Source organism: Gymnodraco acuticeps, unplaced genomic scaffold (assembly GCF_902827175.1).
Source record: "Gymnodraco acuticeps unplaced genomic scaffold, fGymAcu1.1, whole genome shotgun sequence".
In the NCBI taxonomy this organism is placed as follows: domain Eukaryota; kingdom Metazoa; phylum Chordata; class Actinopteri; order Perciformes; family Bathydraconidae; genus Gymnodraco; species Gymnodraco acuticeps.
The window spans coordinates 2,302,844-2,327,425 of NW_022992126.1; the positions used below are offsets into that span (position 1 = coordinate 2,302,844).

General features: G+C 39.1%; 2 protein-coding genes across 6 annotated transcripts in view; both read right to left on the reverse strand.

Moving 5' to 3' along the window:
- The window catches only part of rhbdl3 (rhomboid, veinlet-like 3 (Drosophila)), a 72,656-nt gene extending 68,632 nt beyond the window's left edge, over positions 1–4,024 (reverse strand). The window contains exons 1-3 of one of the 4 annotated variants that reach the window (XM_034203502.1): positions 3,840–4,018; positions 3,024–3,648; positions 2,392–2,415 (exon numbers count right to left, since the gene is read on the reverse strand). In XM_034203502.1, the coding sequence (XP_034059393.1) occupies positions 2,392–2,415; positions 3,024–3,164 (165 nt within the window). In that variant the 5' untranslated portion in view covers positions 3,165–3,648; positions 3,840–4,018. Of the gene's footprint in view, positions 1–2,391; positions 2,416–3,023; positions 3,649–3,769 lie in introns of all 4 variants that reach the window. The other 3 variants (XM_034203504.1, XM_034203503.1, XM_034203505.1) reach the window with 3 other exon arrangements.
- Positions 4,025–10,650: 6,626 nt separating this feature from the next.
- rhot1b (ras homolog family member T1) lies at positions 10,651–24,155 on the reverse strand. 2 transcript variants are annotated; one of them, XM_034203489.1, is made up of 20 exons: positions 23,811–24,155; positions 22,778–22,836; positions 22,380–22,461; positions 22,198–22,241; positions 22,051–22,104; positions 21,842–21,894; positions 21,351–21,459; positions 20,098–20,199; positions 19,744–19,842; positions 19,526–19,634; positions 19,313–19,433; positions 18,991–19,075; positions 18,082–18,227; positions 17,819–17,919; positions 17,080–17,210; positions 16,228–16,311; positions 15,626–15,748; positions 14,742–14,944; positions 12,874–12,996; positions 10,651–12,159 (listed from the first exon to the last, which is right to left on the reverse strand). In XM_034203489.1, the coding sequence occupies exons 1-20, from the start codon at positions 23,845–23,847 to the stop codon at positions 12,042–12,044; spliced, it is 1,983 nt and encodes a 660-aa protein (XP_034059380.1). In that variant the 5' UTR covers positions 23,848–24,155; the 3' UTR covers positions 10,651–12,041. The 2 variants fall into 2 exon arrangements, with proteins under 2 accessions (XP_034059380.1, XP_034059381.1); XM_034203490.1 differs by lacking the exon at positions 12,874–12,996 and having other exon boundaries at positions 11,945–12,159.
- Positions 24,156–24,582: the final 427 nt, after the last annotated feature.

Genomic DNA, 24,582 nt, shown 5'->3' on the forward strand with positions numbered 1-24,582 from the left:
GTAGGAATGTCGTCACCTCCTCGGTCGACCACGGTGTGCTTTTCTTTGACGTTGCCATTTTTGTAGCTCCTCCGTTTACAAAAATGCTGCATATAAAAATGCTGCAAGCTTGCTTCTAGATATATATGCGATGCTAGGGATGATCTCGCGCGCGATCTTGTGACGATTCTCTCTGACCAATCAGCATTCGAGAGTGTTGACGTCACTAGTTCAGCCCTGGCCCTCGCCTGATAGAACCACGATTTTATGGGGCCGGAAAAAGAGGGAAAAAGTACCCGCTAGCCGGTGCTACGTTATATGGAAAGGCCACCAAAACTGGCCTGGCCGCTTGAGGACGATTAAGGACGCTTAAACGGGGCTACCTGCTGCAGTGGAAATGCGCCATTATTCTTGATGTTTGTAAGTACACATACACTTGACATGCTAGAATAGTGAAACGTTGTTAGGTGTATTTTGGCATTAAACAATTAAAGACTAAACCATGCTCTGTCTTTTATCTCTCAAGCATTGACATAGGTTGCCAGACTGGTTTAGAAAAACCTTATTTTCCTTGTCTTTGGTGGCCATCATTTCTCTTCCTTTGTCACAGAAGCTGGAGGTCTCAAAGGTTAGCCCCTTGACAAATGAAGCAACTCATTGTGAGGAGAAGGGAGGAGGAAAGGAGAATAAAAGAGTGAAAGGACATTTGTTACTGCCAGACCGGGCACGACCTCACCATTTGGTCAAACCCCACGTTTTTTTTAGACTGACGTCCACTTGAGGAAATTCAAAGCTGTGCCGCACGCATAAAGACAGCGGATTGAGAGGCCCACTTACACACACACAACACACCCCAGCTAGCCTTTCCAGTAATCCCATGGGACCTCAGACCTCCTGAAAGAGTGAGCCTGACACGAGCCTCTGACTCAACCCTAAATATCCCCCTGCACACTCACATGCAAACAACTCCCTGTTGGAGATGACGGGCAGGTGCTGCAGAAACCCCACAGTGAGGTGGCTGTGAGTGCATAAGTGTGTGTGTGTGTGTGTGTGTGTGTGTGTGTGTGTGTGTGTGTGTGTGTGTGTGTGTGTGTGTGTGTGTGTGTGTATGTGTGTGTGTGTGTGTGTGTGTGTGTGTGTGTGTGTGTGTGTGTGTGTGTGTGTGTGTGTGTGTGTGTGTGTGTGTGTGTGTGTGTGTGAGATAGCAGGGAGCCCATTTGCCGTCTGGCAATCAAACATGCATGATCAGCCGGTCTGTTTCTCTTCTCCTGGGGTTTCTTGGCCTTATTGATATGTGTGTGTGTGTGTGTGTGTGTGTGTGTGTGTGTGTGTGTGTGTGTGTGTGTGTGTGTGGTGTGTGTGTGTGTGTGTGTGTGTGTGTGTGTGTGTGTGTGTGTGTGTGTGTGTGTGTGTGTGTGTGCAGGTGTGCATGTGTGTATGTATGCATGCCCATTTTTGTTTCTTACAAGATCGGTCTTACTGATGGATCAATGCATCACGGATTATGTATCGCCCCAATTGCATTATCAGGGTCAGTGTCAGCGGACACACCCACAGCCTCCAATGTGCTCCCACTCCTCTGATGCTCTCCCCTCAGCAGGAGGTTGGTCCGACAAAGCTGCAGCTTGGTTACATGTTATGCCATAATTATTTTTACCCAGCAGGTAAAGGATTTAAAGCTGCACAAGGCAAGATTCTGAACTAAAAATAAATGTGTCTAATCAGCCTAAATCAGCAGAGAGAATACTGAGCCATCTCCACCAGCTGAGACCTGATAGGTTCACATCATTTAGCCAAATTAAATTCTGGTGCCGGGTATGTTTACCCACAGAAAGGGAGAACGAATCAGCACTAACCAGCATATAAAAACAGCATTGAGTGAGTGGTAGAATAATTGCTGTATTCAGCAGCATGAGATGCACAACTCAGCAGGCATGGCAAACATGAGCAATATTTGTGAAGTTTGGCATCATGAGTCATGTCCTTTCTGACAGCTATCTCTTGGTGCCAAGGTGCACCATGTCGTAGTGCAGGTTTAAGTCACAACATAATGATGGTGTAAAGGCCATGATACATGGACAGAATCTGTAAAAACCACAGCATCAAAAGTCATTTATAGACGTATTGACCTATTGAACTAGGACTGTTATTACATTAAAAAAGTTACTTTATCCTGTTTCCTGTTCCTACTGATGCCTATGGTGAAATATAGCATTATGTTCATCTAAAATCTCCCCATGTTTCATGACCTTTAAGCAGGACAATGGAGTTCTTTATCTAGTCAATACATCTGTGTTGGCAAGCTAATAACAGAGTCAAGTCACCCACAGATCAGACATAGTTGAGACAACACAGCTGAGTGAAACATGCATATTGTGAAAGATTCAAGCCGCTGTTGCTTGCAGTACATACCTTGTCAAACAGAGACTTCCATTGCTTAGACATAGAAAGAAAGAGAAAAGTGAAGACGTAAAGAGATAGGACAAACATCTCAGACACAGGTGCCCAAGTGAAGAAGAGCACCTGTGTTGAAATAATGTTTATAATGTTATAATTTGCCAAAAGGTTTTCCCTCTATTTCCCTCAATTGCAGTGTTAAAATCACAGACTGCTATCATCCGATCAGTGTGTTCAATTAGTTACAACAAAAGATAATAACATATCAAAGTGTTGATGATAATGTCTAAGGGGTTTCTTATACAGTCAGCTATGTGAATGTTTGAAACAACTACTAGAGCAAAAGTAATGTGTGTGAGAGCGAAGTATATAGTAATATTCATAGAAAGCTACTCACATTTTTCTGTAAAACTAATTAAAATCCATATGTTGGATAAAAAAACATCTAAAATGTGTTTTAGGTATATCTTTTAATTTAGCTTGGAATGGATTGTACAGCTTAGAGAGTCTCCATAACATCAAACGTAATGCATGAATAGTGCATTGCAAAGGAAAGTGGAGGTCCTGCTGCGTAATTGAAATAGTGAAAATGTGAATCTGTATAAGTGGTCATGTGTGCACTTAGGGTGACTGTGTGTTAGACTTACGTCCTCTTGAGCCACGGGGAGGACGTCAGTGCTTTCCAAAACCTCGATCTCCTCGCCCTCCGCGTTGGACGCCACCGCTGGAGAGGAGTTCACAGGTGCCTCCCGGGTTCCGCCCATCATCCTCGGGCTGCTCTTCTCCATACACCCGGGGTGAGCAGCGAATCAATAATCCTCAGAAATGACTCCACATAGTTTATAATCCGACCTCGTTCCCTATGTGTGTTAACAGCGACAGAAAGCAGAGCATCAAGCTCGTTTACGCATCCCTTGGAGTCGGATCTATTTTGGATTTTGGACAGTCAGTTTATTCCAGGTGAAAAGATAAAACGCTCGAATAGTTGTGCGGTCTCCAGTTTTTTTTCCACCTCAAAGATAGCGCTTTAAAAAGTTGATGTGGAATAGTTAGGTAATAGTTCTGGGCTGTGAAGTCTCCTTGCAGTGTCACACCACTGTCCTCCACATCGTTAGTCAGCAGAGACAGAGGTTTGCAGAGCTGGAGACGAGCCTGGATTGGATTTGCTCGCCACGGACAGAGGCAGTGGTTCAAGTTTGTTCAAGCGCATTTGCAGAGCGAGTCTTCTCACTTGGAGAGATGCGACGCTGCAGTGACAGAGCGAGGATCCATCTGAAATAAATAATGACATCATCAAACACTGACAACAACATAAAACGTAGGACAGAGTCAGAGATGACAGACAGGGCTGCAAAAGTATCGTATGCCGGTAAGACTTAAACAGCATGGGCACCTCCGCATGTCTCAAGACTCAAGGGAGAGAAGTCCAAGCAAGTGCCCAATTGTGTGGTGCGTCATGATACCTGGCACGCTGCTCTCTGACGCTCGGCGGTACAGCGCGGGGAAAGCGGTCTGATGAATCTTCAAAGAGGGGGGGGGGGGACACACATACACACACACACACACCGGCCGTCTGGGGTGGGATGGTTGGTTCCGCTCCGGGAGACGCCGGGACACTGATCCAGCCGCATGCGTCCCTCAGTCCAGGCACAAACAGAGATGCGAAGAGAGGGAGGGGGAGGAGAGAGGGGAGGGAGCGAGAGATTCGGCGGTGAGGAGGGATCACCAGACACTCCCTCTCAGGGGTTTCGAGGAACTCCGGGCTCCCTGTCTGAACAGCTGGCTGTCACAGGCTCAGAGGCTGTGGGTCATGTGTGCATGATGCTGAAATGTTGTATAATTATGGTAATGTACTACACCTGTCTAAAATGTTACATTGTTACCACATTACAGCTTTTAATAAGGATTTTCTTTGGGTAAATAAATCATTTGTCAGTGCTGCTTTACAGATCAGTAAACGCAATTCAAATTAAAAAAAGGAGTATTTTTATGTTGGTAAACCATGAATAAAGTGAGATGGGTTTTGGACCTTCTAATGAGATATAATGTTTGTAGTCATAAATGTTAATATGCTAAGTCAACATGGTTTAACAGTCATTAATAAACCCTTTGATTGTAAAGGTCAACGATTTTTTTTGTTGATTTATAGATTTCGGTAAATGGAGGAGGTCTTTGTAACAGATAAAAAAAACCTCAAAAGGAAAGAGAAAGTGTGAAAGAAGAAAGGGATTAATTCGAATTTAAATTTTAAGTTTTATGAAGGGTGCATAATAAGACATATGCAAGAGGTAATTCACCACTTTTTTCCCTTTTCATTGCCTCCATGGGGTCCAATTTAAATGCATTCTCCTTTCATGTTATAAATACTAGTTTGTCTTGTAGCCTACCACACAAGCAGCTTTAACAGTGAAATTGCTTAAAGGCTCAGAAAGGAGGGAGTGTCGGAGGTTGTAAATTCCAGGTTGTTTGAGGGAATACAAACTGTCCCCTCTAGTCTGCTGCTACAATCCCCCAAATGATTGGGCCCCATTTCAGACACACACCTACCTATTACCTCCAGAGACATCAAACAAAACTAATAGTTGGGTGGAGGCCATGTATAAGGAGAAAATATGTGGTGGTGTAGTATAGGTTGATCAGTATCCTTCTAGTGAAACTCCCCCAGGTACCATATTATTGCCATGGAAACAATATGGCCAGTTTATATATCTAACCCTGGGGGTCTTTTACTGACTCCTACACAGTGTTGGGTTTAAGTTAAAGAGTCTGGAACTAAAACAAGATGTTCAGAGAACAGCAAAAATAATTTTGAGGTTATGTATTTTCATGTGGTCTTTATACGAGGAAAAACATTTTTGGAAGTACGTCTCTTACTGATAATCATTAAAACACAAAACAATGTGGAGACTGCATTGTTGATCTGTTGCACATTAATTCATAGAATATAAGGACCTAAAGGCATAAAGCTGTTAAGAGATGCAATGTATTTGCATAAACGTATGAGTTGAACAACATGGTTATTTCTCTCTTCAATATTCACAGTATGAATATTAATGCTGAAAATTAAATCAAAATGGATAATTTAGGTCCCACAATTACACAAGTAGATAAATCAATACAAATTTGAAAAAAACATGTTGCAATCTCCCTAAAACTTACATTACATGAGTGAAAAGGATATTGTGTTGTTAGCTACAGACACCTTTAAGAATTTCCATTAAAATCAGCTTATTGGACAAAAAGAGCTTCGATGTGGCTGCTTTGGTAATGCATGTGCTAACATCAGCTAAGAGCTGTGACATGAGAGGCAGATGAGGGAAGAGAGTGTGAACAAACAGGAGCGAAAGAGAAGATATACAGCAAGGAAAACAGCTGCTATGAGGGAGAACTTAGCTCATGTATAAATGAACAGATGGGGAGTAGCTTTCTGTTCACAGGAGTCTTTAGAGGTAGGCTATGCAGGTACGAACTATTCTAAAAGCTATAGCAATCTCTTCTGTCTAACAACAGCCCCTTACTGATTATTGGCAACATTTGCAATGTTCATTGTGATTTGAAATTTGATGATATGCGGCAAAACGTTATTTATCTGAATTTGTTGATTAATTATTTTTTTTGCCTTTATTTAAACAGGTGAGTCGGCACAAGGTCTCATTCTCAATAGAGACCTGTTCAGTGGTAACACCACCACACAAAGTTACAGACAGATAGGACACTAAACACAGAGGCAACAATCAAATAAAACATCGTAAAAAGTAGTCAGATATTGCAGGTGCAAACACCCAAAGATGATTTCTCCAGCTTTCTTAAAATGAGTTTAAAATCTGTGATGGGTATCAAACTGGTCAGCTTAAGTTCCTGCTGAAGTGTGTTCCAGGTTGAGGGGGCAGAGTATGATATGGCTTTTTTCCGAAGCACTGTGCGTAGGATACTGAGGGGACGGACAGAGTGATGTAATTTTGAGATCGTAGGGCAGGCTATAGCTGTACTGTTTGTGTGATATGTAAGTGGATATGTAGAGGGGCAGCAGTCCAAGCATAGCGGTATAGATGAGTTTGTACCAGTGCAGTGATCTGCGCATTGATAGTGATATCCAGTTGACTAAAGAGTGCAATGGTGTGTGAGGGGTTTACAGTTGGTTATGAACCTCAGAGCCCCATGGTAGACAGCGTCCAGCAGATGAAGGGAGTGAGCTGAGGCGTTCATGTACACAACATCCCCGTAAATAAACTGGTCAGACTACTGCTTGACCTTTCATCTAGAACCCACCTCACCTCTGCCCACTTTGACAACCTAGGATGGCTTAGAGTAGACGACAGAGTACAGCTACTTGCAATGGGACTGGTCTACAAGATCCACTACACCTCTATGGTACCCATGTACATGTCAAAATTCTTCCCAAAGGTCAAGGAATACCATGATCATAACACCAGAGGGAGCTCCACAAATCATATGAAACCCAAGATTTGGCACAAAAAAGGGGGAATACACGTTTCGCGAATGATTGCCACATCAAGGTGGAACGCTCTTCCCACAACTGTAAAGGAAAGTAAACTATACTTACCTTCAAAACCTCTCTTAAAGAGCACCTTCGGGGGAGAGCATTGCAAAACTTGGCCCCGGTAATGGTACAAATCTCAACCTGTCGTTCAATGGACAGCTTCCCCCCCCCCCCCATCTATGTATATACTCGCATTTTAGACTCTGTTACTAACTGTATATCTATAGACTTGGTATGTCTTAAATGTCCGGTTAGGATGTATTAGAACGAAATCTAAAATGAAAATTGTAAATAAGCAATCTGTATGTAAAAAACCACCTGTATGTAAATTGTAAATAAGCCATCTGTATGTCAAATATGTCTTATATGTCTTAAATGATATGATGAATTGGAAATGGGGGACCCTGATGTAAACAAGACGAAAGTCTTTCTCTGGTCTGCATCCCCTTAACAATTGTATGTTTTGAGCTGTACTGTACTGTACCCAATATACAAGCTGTTAATAAACTTTTCAATCAATCAATCAATCAATCAATCAATCAATCAATCAATCAAGTCCAAGAGCGGCAGAAATGTGGCAGCTACAAGCCGTTTCCTATAGCACTTGTGGAGAAGCAGGCCTTGTTTCTAAAAAAAGAACTGTTAAAAACTGTGCAGTTTGCATTTATTCCTACTGGAGCAGCAGAAATTGGATTTTCAATCCATTTGATAGTTTAACTGGTATTACATTCATTATGTTAGGATAACAATGATCTATTATTATTACTATTTCAATAATTAATCAACAAATGTTGATTACTATTTAAGACATTTATCAATTACTTTAAGAAACATATTTCAACCTATCTACTCTGCTCATATGTTACTCAGCTATATCTATTGTTTATCCAAGTACACTATTGATTCTGTTATCCATCACCTCAGGTAAAAACTGTTTGAGCTGTTTATCTAAGGTGATGGATAAACAGCTACTTTTAGCTTATATTTCAACTTCTCTGCTTGCAAAATGTCTATGCATCTTCAATTGCAAGTGTGTATCAAATATTGTATAGTCTAATAATGGAAACTGTAGAAGTAAACACCTTTAGACAAACTTTCCTGGAAGTAGTCTTTACTGGCACAGACTTCCTTTTAATGGTTAAATAGGAGTTTTCATGCAGCACAGTGTCTGACTGTCTCACATAATTACGGGTACTCATTAGTGAGAAGCAGTGGTGCTTTAAATGTCGTGACAAGGCAGCTGCGCCAGATAATTCAGCTTCAGATGTCCAAATGTAGTTTATCTCAGAACTATATGGATTTAACAAGATACATTTGGGCTTTCTTCTGTCTGCTTAATTTAACACACATTTCTGGGTCTGCTTTTCAAAGTTGGTAGCTAAGAGAGTCCTTCTGAAAAATTGTCTCAAAAAGTCAAGGTCAAAACTTTAAGTAAAGCAGATAACCCTGTCTTCAGTTCCTCATGAAGTTAACCATATTCTGCCATGTTGGTCGAACTAAAGCTGCTTTGGATTAATACGTATCTAGCTTGTAAGAAATTACAGTACATGTTTATGAAAAAAAGTTCAAACTGAAGTAAAGTGGGCACCAAAATTGAAGGTGTACCAATCTTAATTCTAAAATCACCAAAATGATTCATATCTGTGTGAATAACATGCTTTGAATGGCATCTATTTGCAGTGGGTTGTGAGTTGGTATTCGGATCAGGAGGTCACAGGTTCAAACCCCACTGCAGTCAGCATGTCGTTGTGTCCCTGGGCAAGACACTTCACCCCAAATTGCTCCTGTGGGGATTGCCCACAGTATTGAGTATGTAAGTCGCTTTGGATAAAAGCGTCTAACAAGTGACATGTAATGTAATGTAATCTATTTGAGTCCACATCATTAGTGGCCCAATACCAAGAACCCACTATGTTGAGCCATGGGTGATAGTATCAGCTGGATGAACACAGATTTTAAATTTATTTGACCAGAGGCATTCATCTTGAGAGAGAAAGCCTATTTGTTTAAAAGAAAATGGGTTTAAGATCAAAGTCATATCTTTGTAAAACAATAATTAAACAATACAATGATTCTAATTAGAGCCATGGATGTGTTATTCCTGGTGGAGCTCTTCCTAAGAATACGGTACCACTTTACAATAAGACTACCCTTATAAAGGGTTTACGAATAGTTTGTAATTAATTTATTAATTAGGTTGTGAACACTTTATAAATCATTAATAAGCTTTTATAAGACATGAGATAAACAGGGCAACTGTGACCGGTTGCTTGCCAAATGAGCCCACATTTATCTGTACTGTTAAGTCTTATATTGGCTATCTAGCTTACTTCGTCTTCTTCATCAGCCAGCATCCTTGGTATCTGTTGTTCAAGTTGATTCTCGCTAAGTAGCCAATATAAGGCTTAGTCATCTTGCCAAATAGTGAGCCTGTGTTGATGTATGAAAACTATGTTAGAATTGGTTTATAAATGGTTCTTAATGATTAATAAAGTGTTTACAACCTAATTCACGACCTAATTATAAACCCTTTATGAATCCTTTATAAGGGTAGTCTTATTGTAAAGTGGTACCAAGAATACCTTCCTCCTGATCTGACCCCAGTCCTTGTCCCCTCACAGGCTCATTTCTGAAGCTGGGGTACATGAACAAACCTGAATTAGTTCACACATACGTACATGGTAGTGACTTAGGTGAGAAGTTGCATCCACATTTTCCTTTAAGCAATGCTGCCCTCTTGTGTTTCAAATCCAGCAGTGACATATACACATAAATGCCTGTTCCTTACAATTAGAACTCACTAAATATAACCAGAGGTGGGAAGTTGTGGAGTATAAATACTAGTACTTTGCTCCACTACTTATTTTTCTGACGACTTTTTACTTTTACTTCTTACATTTTTAACACAAATACCTGTACTTTCTACTTCTTACATTTTCAAAACAGGTTTGTTACTTTAGTTTTAATCTGCATTTGTTGGCGTGATCATTATTATTTAGAGTCATTGCGTGCTTATTGATTTCAACACAATCCGTGTATGCTTAATTTCCTGGTGTTCTCTAAAGAGGTACCAATGAAAACTTAGTCATTTTGCCGTTGTTCAGCATCGAAACATTCATTAGCTAACATTATTGTTCTATTAATATAAAGGGAGGTCAGTTACTCTTTAAAACAGTTGGTAGTTATGGGTACTTTTTACTTAAGTACATTTCGAAGCACATACTTCTTTACTTTTACTTGAGTAAAGAAGTTAAGTCAGTACTTTTACCAGAGTATTTTTAAACACGAGTATATGTACTTCTACTTAAGTAAAGGATGTGTACGTTTGCCATCTCTGAATATAACCTACAATCTTCAATTAGGGAATCAGTTCTTAAAAAAAGAACAACTCTGTAAAAAACAAAGGCAAGCAAAAAAGCATAAGAAATGAATGGGAAGCTTGAAGTGCGATGCTGACAAAGAACTTATCAGAGATACAGGGAGGGTTTTAGAAAGGTAAAAAAAGGACCTTCTGAGTACAGCATAGAGTTTGGCCCCGACTGTCTGCAGCAGCTCAGAGTTGAGGAAGACATAATTGAATATTTGTGGAATACAGACAAGCGTAATAAATGATAAAGTTTCAACTCACAGAAAAGTTTCCTTGATTAAATAAAAAAAGCAAATGTGTACCTTCTTGATCATATTCAAGTAACACATGATCAGCTATACAGCTGTGCAGAAATATAAAAAAATCTTCAATCCTGAAATTTAAAAAAAATGCCCTCACACCAGACTTAATAGAGATATTCATTTATTGTAAACATTTGGAAAGGCAGGGCTGAGGATATACACAAACTGAGCTTTGAGGCAAGCAGTTGCTATTGGATGGAAATTTAAAACTGGGGTCACATGTTTGCATTTTCTGCTTAAAGGATACCAGGATTCACAACAGGGTAAAATAACTGTCAAACTTACTATGACTCCATTTATTTCTGTTCAGCACACTGTCAATAAAAGTTACTATAGCTGGAGAATGGAAAGCAAAGCAGAGAGAGAAAAGGGAATTATGTTATACAGTATAGTCTTAAAACTCTGGAATGTGGTTGGAATTTTGAAGCATGCAAAACCAAAAAGTACACACACACCCACAGCTCGATTATGGCAAAAATCATAATCTCGATTATTTTTGGTCAATAATTGATATCACGATTATTAAAAACGATTATCCAATTACTTTGAAAACATCCATTTATTGAAAAAAAATGTTTGAACAGTATGTATTTAACAGTTGATTACCCTGAACTTTAAGTATAATTCAACTGAAAAAAAATAAAATAAAATAAAATAAATAATCGTTTTATTTCGATTATGTTGTTTTCATAATCGTTGCAAACTAAAATCGTAATTGCGATTAAAATACGATTAATTGAGCAGCCCTAACACACACACATAAAGTGACCAAATTGGGAAGACATTAGAGAGCGGCAGACCCTTCAATGACATTGCACAAATCAAACACTGCCCTACTCAGATGTGTAAACAATACAAAAAGTTAGAATCCAATAATTTTGCCTTTGAAGGGCAAACTATTAATATCAATGCTAATATTTTTGTAAGTTTATAAGCTGATTAAGCTAATATCTATGCATTTAGTGTTATGAGTATAAATCAGACATGGCCCTTTTAAAGACAAACAAATGTACAGTCTATATTATTTACACTATTTACATATAGTTCAATCTAATAAAAGCATCAATGTTATTGCAAATCTCACACATCACAACTGACACCAAATTGTTCATTTCAATCATCAAGCAACCAAAATATAGCTTTATAGGCAACTCACCCCCGTTACTCATCAGCAGCTTAACCTTCATTTATTTATATAAATATAGATATATTGAGTTGCAAAAACTTGCAAACAAACAGATTAAGCAAATAAGGATTTTTTTGTAAAAAATTAAATATTGTTTCTTTCTGTTCCCCAGATGAGAAAGGTACAGTGGAATGAGGATGCACACAAAATATCTTTGCTAAGATAAGCTTTCTCTTTACGTCGAAAACAAAACCATGACACATTTTATTATATTTGCATTTACTTAATACAAGCTTAAAGTTGTGAGTGGTAAAAACAGTTCTGTGTGTACCAATGGGATAAAGAGGGTTACACCCGGGTACCCTTAGATCACCGCTGTTTGAGCAGCACTCTGTACATGGCGAAGCCCAGCACCGCAAACACTGTGGCCCCGACGCTCGTTCGCAGCCAGAAGGTGGAGCTCTTCAAATCTGCTTTGCTTACATGTCTGTTAAACAAAGATAAAACCAAAGAAAGATCATTAAAGAGGTTGGAAGAAAGGAAGGACACTAAATAATTAAAAATGTTAAATAGACGAGGTGTTGCTGGGAAGGATGATGTGAAAATAAAAAGGTATTAACCATAAGAAAATATGGATGAAAAACAGGGATGAACCCTTGACACATGGATATATATGTAGAATAGAAAGCCAGTCAAAATCATGAGGGACGTTAGGGATTATTGTTATGACATGAGATAACAAGACAAGGAATGAGCTATGACAGCTCTGTTAAATGAGGCGGCTGAGGCACAGTGACATGAGAAGACAACAATGAGCAGCTGACACCAACGGAATGACGAAAGAGACTGAGATCAAAATTGAAAAGTACAGTTTCAATCCTACTGTGGAACAGGAAGCTTACAAGCAATATCAAAAAAGGTAGACAAAAATAAAGATAATAGAATGGTTTTTGAGATGGACTCAAAGGACTGACAGCATGAAACAAGGGGGAAATAAAAATGTAAACTATAATGTACAAACTGAGAATGACATGTATCCTATGAAACATTTCTGGGAAATCAGTTCCTAAAAATAGAACAACTTTGTAAAACACAAAGGCAAGCAACAAGCAGAAGAACTGAATGGGAAGCTTGAGGTGCGATGCCGGGAAATAACTTATCAGAGATACAGGGAGGGTTTTAAAAAAGGTAAAAAAAGGACCTTCTGAGTACAACAGCATAGAGTTTGGCCCTGACCGTCTGCAGCAGCTCAGAGTTGAGGAAGTTCTGACACAAGCAGAAGGTGCACCGGTTACAAGTGCACATGCAGCGCAGCCGGGCGTGGCTGAGGAGAGATTTGAGGAAGACAAACACCAACCAACAGATTATATATTAAACACACCAGAGAGAAAAAGAAACAAAGAGTTAAAAGATGCCACCACCATGCAGTAAGTAGTTTGAGGCTCATTGCCTGAGAGACAGAATCTATGGTCGACAATAAAAAACCTTCTCAAATAAGATCCTGTCGATGAGATGCAATCATTATTGAATTAGTTTCGATTAACGAAATGCAATATTTTCTGTGAATTCAGAAAGTAAAGTTCTCCCAACAAAACTACACATTTAGTTTGAAGTACATCTGCAAAGATTAAATACATATTACATTCATTTTCTATGAACAAAATTATCTGATTTTAGCATCTTAACTGTGAATATGTTCTGGTTTATTATCTCCTCTATTACAGTAAACAGAATATCTTTGAGCTATGGAAAAAACAAGGCATTTAAAGGAATCATCTTGGGCCACCAGTTAAAAACAGTAATCAACATTTTTTAGACTTAACAACTAATCAAGAGAAATTAATTGTTAGCTACCCCCGAGTTTGATCTAAAATGTATTCTAAATCTTATCATAGTAATCTATTGTGTTGTGGATGTAATAATAGCTGGTCTGTGTAGTTCTGTAACTGTGATGTGCAGAGAGGCGCTGTGTGTTGCCAGCGGACTGCAGGCTCGCTGACTGACTGCAGGAGTGTGATCCTCTGGGAGAGATCAGCATCATCACTCAGCAGGGAAACACATTAACACACAGAGCAAAACACTGTGGTTTCAGATGTGAAAGCAACACGCCCAGAGGGCATTGAAATGCATTCATATAGTCTGAGGTACATCATGTCTGATAAGGACTCCGAGTGTGGTAGCATCCCCATAAGAAGCAGGTTTATCCTGAGGTAGAAGTCCTAGAAATTACACACGGTGCAGAGAGCTTTGTATTTAAAAGACAACCCATCGGTACAACTGCAGGAATTTATTTCACAGCGTACAGGAAATACATATTAAACTTTATATCAAATAAAAACCCTGTCTGTTTAACTGGAGCAAACAAGCACCAGTGACTGAGGTTCCTCACCACCTCAGGCCATTGTTCAGAGGATCTTTAGCTCAGGATATAAAGCACTAATTGGCCAGTGCAATTTGTTATAGACCCAGGAGGATGTATTAATGTATCATGTTAAAATATCTTCCAGCACCTTCAGCTACATGGGTGTTTAGAAAACACAGGCCTTCAGTAATCTTTTGAATAAGCGATACGATGGTTAATGAAGTTAACAATCAGAAATTCTCTTTTTTTCATTACTGGGAACACAATTTAAAGTCTTCTCTTGGTGAGGGACGATGTGTTCAATCATATCCAAACATCACTGTTCTTCATGAACTGGTGTGATAACCAACAAGACACACAATATTAAAAGGCACGTAAGCTTCATACACTGAGTTGCCAGTTTGTTAGGTATACCTAGATAATGTTGTAAAACACAACAGTCCTGCGATCAATCATATCTTCATGAAGGTTTTGTTAATCCGTTCTGCTAACTTATGCTAATTTATATCAAAAAGGGTAGCGTAAATAACAGAAACACCTGTTTAAGGGTAGGATTTATTGGAGGATTATTTTATTAATCAGCATGAGCTTTAGCTAGAGGCATAGAAAGGACTGTACATCTTGCTATGGCTTTCTTCCCAATAATAAAATAAGTTTTCCTAGAGTGCAACAATTACAAATCTAGAGTGTGTTTCTTCCATACTTACGGGTACATGGCCATGGTGGTAAGTTTGGTGTAGATGTCTTTGCTGGGCACTGCTGTAGTGTTACAGGTGAAGGACTGGGGAGGGGGCATCTTGTGCTTCCTGCAGAAGTCCAGAGGAGTGCAGCCGTAAATCTGTTTGATCTCCGGCAGGTCGGACTTCGCTGCCATCATCATACATGGAATCTTGCTGTCCATGAAGTATTGCTGAGGAGGAAAAGGAAACAAATTCACATTCACAGACAAGGGGGCAAAATCATTGAGTGTTTTTCTTATGTATTGAATCCAAATATTTAAAGGTCACCTATTATGCAAAATCCACTTTTTCATGTTTTTTTATACATCAACATGTGTCCCCTCTGCGTAAAGAGATTCTGAAAGTTTCAGGAAAAAAGATTCGCTCACTTTTTGTCCTGATCCATTTATATAAAAACCTGTCTGAAAATGAGCCGATCAGATTTTTGCCACTTTATGATGTCATTTTTGGCTTGTGTAACCATTAGCCAATCACCAATAACCAACACCCCCCCACCTTATCACCTGAATCTCCTCCTAGAGCACCATTGTGTTCTTTTTTACCAAATATCTCGCAAATATATATTTCATCTAAAGTAAAAGACACAGAATCAGCACTTTTGGAACAGCGCTGAAACAGAGGGGTTTATGGGATGCTACAATGCATTATCTGTTTGGTATTTCGAGCCAAACACTTCAGAGACATGTTTTGTATATATCTGAGAACTATAATATATTGAAGAAAAACAGTATAATAGGGGACCTTTAAACATTGTGGGTAGAAAACGCAGAAAATTGCTGTGAAAACATTATATCATTTTACCCTGTTGTGGGTTCAAGGTGTCATTTGACTGAGATAATGCACACATATACCTTGAAGACTTTGGCGCAGTATTCAAAGGAGTAAGGGTTGCTGGTATCATAGACCAGGCAGACAATGTCACAGGCCAGGTCATCATCAGACAGGTAGTCAAAGTCAGGGAAAACTTCATGAAGCTGAGAGGAGATAGAAGAAAGAGAGTTATAAGAACATTGCAACAGCAATAGTCACATGCTAGATGGATGGATAAATGGATGATGGAAATTAATGCACTTAATTTCTGCGGGAATCACTCTAGTTCAGCAATCAAATTTGAGAGTTCATATGTGTTGACCAAAAGGTAGCAACGTTACTTTATTTCAAATATTGTGATATCATTCATAATCTATGAAACTATGGGAATATTCAATGTTTTTTTCTGCTCCTTCACAATCACATGTTAGTGGCAACCTCTCAGTGATGCATTGTCACACAGGAAGCTTTGCATGTGCTGTTTCAAGTAAGTACTGCAATTTACATCCTTTTTTGAGCAAGTACAAATGCTTGCTTAACAAAAGAATTGCATGAACATAACAAGTACAGCCCAGATAGTGCTGCACTAAGTCCAAATTGCAACAAAAAAATAGTAGTATTAAAAGGTTTCTTTGATACTCACAAGCAAGTATTTCTCCTGGCCGTAAACATAGGTTGTGCTGATGGCATAGTAGGACCTTTGTTCCTCATTAATGGTGTTTTGGCGCTGAAAGAAAAGAAGGGACGGAACATCATAAACTAGATCAGGACATAAAACTGTCTGTAAACTATGATTTAGCAACTATGTGTTATGATAGTGTACAACAGTTATGTGTGTGGCCATGTGGAAAAAAACACGGGATATCTGACGTGAAATATGAATTTTTCATATAAGCCCTGTACTTTTTATTAGCAAACCCCCACTTTAAATGTTCTTTTAGTCTTTATTATTTACCTACCTTTATATTGTTTTATTTATTTTACAGGTTTTAATCTTTTTATTTGTATTTCTGTTGTACCTATACGTTCACTTTGTTTCATGGGGTTTTATATTTTATTTTATTTTATATTGTTGCATCGACTCAGATGTCTTGTGTCTTATCTGTCAAGAGAGAAACCATTATTTATTTTATTTTATTATCATACATTTTACCTCCTTGTGTCTATTAACTTGATAACATTTTATATTTTGCTGCATGTACCTTTTAAAGTTCTTAACAAATAATCTGAGGGGAATTTCTTGTTGTTTGTTTTTAACTTGTGATGTGTCATTTTATAAAGCACTTTGAGCAGCACGTGTATGAAAAGTGCTATATAAATAAAGCTTTATTATTACTTATTTGTGGAGTGTGTTGCAAAGGGTTTAATGCTTGTGAAAAAGTAAAACCAACATTGTTTGTTTAAATCTGGGACATTGTGAAATATATGTGAGGAAGGGATAAAAGGGATATTATGCATTAAAATTATGTCATTACTGGTATGCAAATCTGTTTACCATGAGGTTTCGACCCAGGAAGGCTTGCAGGAAGCCGCTTTTGCCGCTGCCAACATCTCCAAACACATTACAGCGGAAGACGCTGCGCTGGGTCTGCTTCTTCTGCAGGTCAATCTTCTTATCTCTGGTCACTGCAACACACACACACACACACACACACACACACACCCACACACACACACACACACACACACACACACAACACACACACACACAACACCACACACACACACACCACACACACAAACACACCACCACACACACACACACACACACACACACACACACACACACACACACACACACACACACCACACACACACACACACACACACACACACACACACACACACACACACCACACACACACACCCACACACACACACACACACACACACACACACACACATCACACACACACACAACACACACACACACACACACACACACACACACCACCACCCACACACACACCCACACACACACACACGTTGTTCAGACTGCTGCTATTCACAACACATGTCTTCAGACAGTTAGATTGAACAGCTGCTTCAAATGTCCAAAGGTGTTGATTTACTGATGAGATTACTGAAGGCATGACTATCTGAAAATAGTTAATTGACGTGTAAAGCAATTACCCAATTGATTTATGACCCTGAATAACAACCATGGATTAGACAGATCTACAAGTTATAATGTTAAACAAATATGGAAAAGAAGATGTGATGGTGTAATCCACCTGTTACTCCTGCTGCTTGGGACTCCTGCTCAGCAACTATTGAGTAACCAAGGTAACCCATATACTCCAGGCATCGTTGGACATCAAGATATGTTGTTAACCTGAACAAATGTAAGTTGAAATAGATTTAATGGAAGATGTATTAAGTGTAGAAACAAACGTGACTGAGATATGGTGTTTTATAAAAAATAAATATGTACAGAGATTTTGATACTGCCCATTATACACACATACAGGCTTTAACGGAAATGAACACCACTTACGTCCACTGGGAGAGATATCCCTGGTAGGTGATCCAGCCCTGGTCGTTAGTGCAAACTGTGTTATGGACATCTGGACCCCAGGGCATGTAGGGAAACACATCAAACAGGTCCTTCATCTCCTCTGGTGACAAGGCACAGTCACGGTCCTGATGGAAGGAGAAGTTGGTTATAGGCTGGGAAACTACAGCAAAATATGCCAGAATCTGAACTAACTCTTTAAAACACCAAAGTTAAAATCACTGTTTTTGTAAAAGCAGTATAGTGGCTTTAAAGACAGTGTAGAGAGTGGATTCAGTTCCCTGTCAGAAGTGTCTCTGACAGCACGGAAAAGGCGTGAAAATAATTTAAATATAGTCTACACCTTTTTCTCGTCATCTAACATACATTTTACTGATGTGTCCATCCAGATCTGTACACTGCTTTGCTCCTGTCTGTTTCATCAAACCTTGGGCCTGCTGACTGCCATCAATAACTTGAAGGCAGGAAATGTTTAAAATTGGAAAATATGGGATCAACCGAGTCATTTGTAACTGAGAAAAACAAACATGACCGAAGCCCACATTCACAGTTTGACATTTGACACAGTGACAGAAAGCAGATTATGGCACAAACAGTCAATTTCCCTCTTGGACTTTCTAACCTCGCGGGCTAATTCTGCCGTCAATCCCTCCTCAGTGACAACATGTTAAATCCCTCCTCAGTGACAACATGTTAAATCTCGCCTCAGTGACAACATGTTAAATCTCGCCTCAGTGACAACATGTTAAATCTCGCCTCAGCAGGTGGTCAGCGCTGGCTATGGGAGGGTATTTTGGTTTGGTGCCGTGTACCGTACTGAGCAGCTTTCTGTTAAAGCCTCTCCAGGGCAGAGGGTGAAGTAAATGCAGAGCCAGGTTTACAGGATTGTACCTTGTCATGTTTGTCAAAGACGCTCTGGAGAAAGAGGTAGGCGTTATGGTTGAGCTCTGTGGTGCAGTCTGGAGGAAGTTTCAACCTAAAAACAGTAAAATAAGCAAATTGTACGGTCAATGAGCAGAACCCAAAACAAACACAGTTTCTACAAACGATTAAACGAGAGGATACATATTATATACAGTAGCCTATTCAAAGTTCTTTAGCAGTTCTCTCTTGGCAAATCTAATAAGGGCACAGAATGACTTTTCTTTTAACAAGGCATGTCCACAGGATGGAGTTGGTGGTGGGTGACTAAGAAATTAAGCCTGAGACTCACGGGGGGAAGAGGTAGTCTTGATTTAACTCCAGGTCATCGTCGTAACCAAACCTCCTCAGCACGGTCCACGTAGTTTCATGGCGCCCCCGCTGGATGAACAGAGTGTGGAGGAAGAGGAAGCCTGGAGAGGAATATCACAATAAACATCAAACAACACTCAGAAACAATTTGAAGATGTAAACATGATATTGAGGCCATTCCATTTATTCCTACCTTTCAGGGTGAGTCCGTTGTCTCGCACTCCTTCATTCAAATTCTTCCTGACCACATTTTTTACATCCTCCAACGCCTGGGACTCCAGTGGGATGTTGAAGCTTGTCCTCTGAAAGATCAGACAAAAACATCATTGTTGTTAAAGGGAGACAAAACAGGTCCTGTGCAAATTGTGATAAACCTACTAACCTTTGTACAGCAGTGATCTGTGGACTTACCTGGAAGAAGTTGAGCTCGTTATCATTGAGAATCCCATCATTATCCAGGTCAGACACTTTAAAGATTCGAGTCAGGGCTTTGATACACAGTAACTTCATCTGGGAATCAAATGGGCAAATCAAAATGACTTCAACAGAATCCTTTTGTAGTTCCCCTTTTGCTTAAATTCAGTTTAAAACCCACAATGACCTTCCATTTTGGATGTGTGCTTAAAACAGATAAAACATTCTGCATTACATAACTCTGTAAAATCTGAATTCATTGGAGATTCTTTCTTGACGAAAAACAAGCTGACAACTACTGCTTCAATAAAACAGTGGTGCAGAATTCAAACAGCATATTTCTGCTCTTACATTTTTCTTCTCCGGGCAGTAAAGAGGACCTGTGGGGTGCAGAACGGCCTTTTGGGCGTAGTAGAACAGCTCTGAGATGTTCTTCAGGTTCTTTGCTGAACACTTTGAACAAAACAAGAAATGGGAGAAGGGAGTTTAGTTGTACTTTATACATACTATCATATATACTGATTTACTTTGTAATAGAGACGCCTTTGCAACCCTGTCAATATATAGTGTTATGACAAAGAGGGGCTATCCCTATACACATACCAGTCTGTGTTTGTGTGTATATGACTGTACATGTGTTTGTGCGAGCTAAGTCGGTGCCAGACAACGTACTAACACACAGGATCAGTCTGAGCAACATGCCTGGTTTAATTAACACCGAGTTAACCTCAACGTGTCAAGTATCAAATCCTCTTGGCTTCCTCGTTGTAAACACTTTATATAGTAAACGTGCAAAACACTGCGTCCATCATGGTGACTATAAAAAAGGGCAGGAATCACAATCAATAATTTTATTTTGCTCGTATTCTTCTTTCTGTGTCTTTGTACACATACCAAAGCTAATTCTTGGGCTACTTGACAATAAAAGCAATTCTGATAATATTTACAAAAGGGTCGATCGACAAGATTATTTATCGGCTGAATACTTTCCCATTTCGGCTTTTCAACCGTTTAAAAATCGCATAACTAACAATTGACATATTGTGTGGGAGAAGCAATGTTCAGTGGTTGATAGAGAGGATCATAAACATTAACATAAGAAAAGGTTGTAAAGGGCTTTACTTAGATGTCACTGTAGAAATGACAGAAAACATTTGTATATTATCTGTAGATATTCTCTTTCCACATTGTCATCATAAGAAAACAAATAAACCTCCATGTATAAAGATAGTAATGTTTCTAAATCAACTTAAGTGTTTAAAAAGGGCAGAAAAAACCTGCCAGAGCACTGCCAGTAAACAAGAAGATGTCAACAGCCAACCGATGGTTATTATTGAATACAAACCTCTTCCCCACTTTATGTTCTGCTTAATGACTATATTATTGATTTCCATTTTTGTTTACATCCCTTTTGACTTTGTGTACTGAGCAAAATAAGTGTCTGCCTGATGTCTGAATCAATAGCATTGCTACTGCATTTATTCAATGCGGAAGCATTTATCATCAGGTAAATCTGAACAGATGAGTATTATCACAGCATTTACTTTACGGTGCTACTATTCAGAAACAGTGGGAGCAGTAAAAAGGGCGGTTTACTCTCTCACCTCGACACAAGTCTCTATCTCACTGTGCCGGTTCATGATGGGCAGAATGGTCTCCATGCTGCTGTGCTCCACCAGGTCCGACTTGTTCCCCACCAGAATCAGAGGAACCCTGGACACAACAAACACGTACACATTGCAAAGCATTCGTACAACTAAAAACTTAAAACATATAAACATGTAAAATGTGGTTTTATAGAAAAGTACTTTGGTATTTTCTCTCTCAGTAAAGCAGCGACTTATTCCACAGTGAAACTTCTAAATAGAGGGAAATTAAAGCAAAATCTGCTCATGTGAAATGCTGTATTACTCAAGCTCTCAGCTTACATAGAAACATTTGTGAGAAATGTTCCACCCCGTTACTGTAGGTCATTGCTTCAATCACAAGTTGTTTTTTATGACTGGCCTCTTGCTACAGGAAATGGTCCTTCACATAATTGCCCAAAACTGAGCTAACACAGAAAACTCTGAACTCTTTTTATAATAGTTCTCACCTGCTGTCCTTGTCTGTGTTATCATTGATGAGGGGGAGCCAGTGGCTGGTGACCTTTGAAAAACAAAAATAGATAAAACTGTAAAAGATCATCACCATTATGATGGACAAATTAATTAGTGACACATGAGTCAACAGCTTCACAAATGTTACTGTTAACTGTAATACAAACCAATTATTGAAATGCTAGCAGCCACAGAGGTAGCTCACCTTTTCGATGGAAGTCTTGTTGTTGACAGAGTAGACAATGCAAATTACATTTGCCTATGAGAGAGATCAACACAGACACCCATTAGGCTTAGAACTGAATCAGCACTTCTCTCCAGGTTAACAGGAAAGCATAATGTGTGGACTGACCTTGGAGATCTCCTGAAACAACTGCTCATCCGTCTGCTCTGCCTCTGTAGAAGGAAGACATGTGCAGTGTGAAGTAAAGTATTCTTTAGGCTAAAAAAGGTGACTTGTATATTTATGATTTCACAACAAAGGTCACCACAATTTAATGAAGTGTCTGGGGCAGTTCATGTCTACTCCTGTACCTGAATAGTCCACAATATGTGTAGGAACTCTCTCTGGTGTGACATCTGCAGGTATGGTGATTTCCTCAGCTCGGTAAGGAACCTAGGGTAAACGCAAAATAGTGATCAGTTACACAGACATCTTTATAACCAGGTAAAAGGCTTTAACTAGTAGCAACAATAAGACTTTCGCAAATCACAGCCCGACCTTGTAATGTTAAGAAAGTAACCATACGATTAAGTTTCATTAACATCCAGCCAGTAGTTTTTAATGTAATCATGCTGAGAAAAAACTAAATGAACCAGATAATCAGGTACAATTAATGGTGTTAAACTCAACCCAAGGGAATTATTGATTAAGTTCAAGGTAGAGAGGCATCTTCAAGGATATACAAAATCTGATAATAATTTATACATACCACAGTTGGGAATTCCTCGCTGACCAGGGACATAATGAGAGACGTCTTCCCCACTTTGGCTGTCAAGGGAAGAAGGAAAGAGTTATAGTTGAGACAGTTTATTCGGTAGCTCTTGTCATTTTGACATTGTCAATGTGAACTCATTATAAATGTTGTAGCTGTGGGAGCTTGATTTATTAATTTAACACGAGAATAAGCTTAACAATTTAACTCAACAAGATTTCTGGGCCATGTGACTCAGACACAGAATGCCTCATCGTGGAAATCACAAACACCACAGGGCAATTGTTTATGGATGTAAACATGATTTGCAGCTTCCATGCTGGATTTGTTTCAAAAAGACTTAACCTTTAATACAATGAAAACAATATTTCTAACAGCACAATTCCCAAAATAGCTGGGCTTTCTGTGAAAAAAAATACCCACAGAGGGAAGAAGGAGGAAATATGGAAAATATAATTCACTCTCTGATGTTGACTTCCACTTAAAACCATGATGTTTAATGAATTAAATACTAGACAAAAAACTATTTTACACAGCACACATTACCAAGCTAGATTTTCAAAGTGATTTCTTACACTTGTAAAATATGATTTATTTCTTAAGCTTTGCTATTAAAAAGAAGAGTATCTCTGCATATACCATATGATTTCAAAGTTATATTTAATAAAACAATGGACAGTCAGCTTGCAATAGTAAAGCATAGGTCAAGATATAAATATAAAGTCAGCAAGCTGTGTTTAGCTTAGCTGGCAGTTAGCTGTGTAATGGGGAGAAAAACTACTACTGTTTTGAAAAAGCTTTATCAATGGAGGGTTTTCTACGAGTGTCCTGGCTATGACATGCAGCAATACCACTAAATTACATACAAGTTAAAGCAAAACAGCACACAACATCAGTGTGATCGTGATGGTTTGTGTCAGTCAGCAGCATCACAAGTCCAGCTGGTAGCATCAGGGCAAAGTCACTACTAAAGGCTGACGCTGCAGACCACAGATCAACACACTGTGATGTGAATGTATGCTTTACTTACGCTCTCCCACCAACAATATCCTCACGTCCTTGCGCATCTTGTTCGGCGTCGGTAAACTGTCTTGTATGAAACATCTATGCTCCCATCTCGATGAAGGATACAATCAGCCGGGCTCTCGTCGGCCTGGCTCGCTTGCTAACGGAGCTACGTTTGCATGACAGCTCCGGTTTACGCTGTTTCAGAAACACACGGTGTACCGTAACGTGATGAATCTGTGCAAACCAGTAGGTCTCTGAGTTGTTTTTACTATATCCCCGCTGCTAGGACCAGTAAGCCCTGCAGCTGCGGTCTTCAGCCAGCTAATCTTTAAACAAGTTGCGAGTGCTAGCAGTGCATTCACTAACGCCCCTTCTGGCTGCGTAATCACCTAAAGCCCGCCCATCCACTCAAGAGAGAATATTTGTGCAGTGAGTTAGTCAGAAAGGGGTATGGAGAAAATATGGTAAAAAAAACAAACACATACTGTAAGTGATAATAAAAATAAACTTAAAAAAATCTAAACAATAGCAAACTTTCATTACAGAAAAAACATTTGTGTGTAGGCTATATTTAAAATAAGTATAAGTTATACACAAATATATTCAATAATATTATTTTGAGGTAGGCCCATTCATTAATTATTTTAAGTCATAACTACACAATGTATACATCATTTCTTTATCTGTAAAGAAACATGCAATTCCAGTTGTCAGATCATTCTAGCAAATTTACATTTATACATTTATTTCCGAAATGTTAGATGTGGCAATATAAAATAACTTCAAAGTTATAA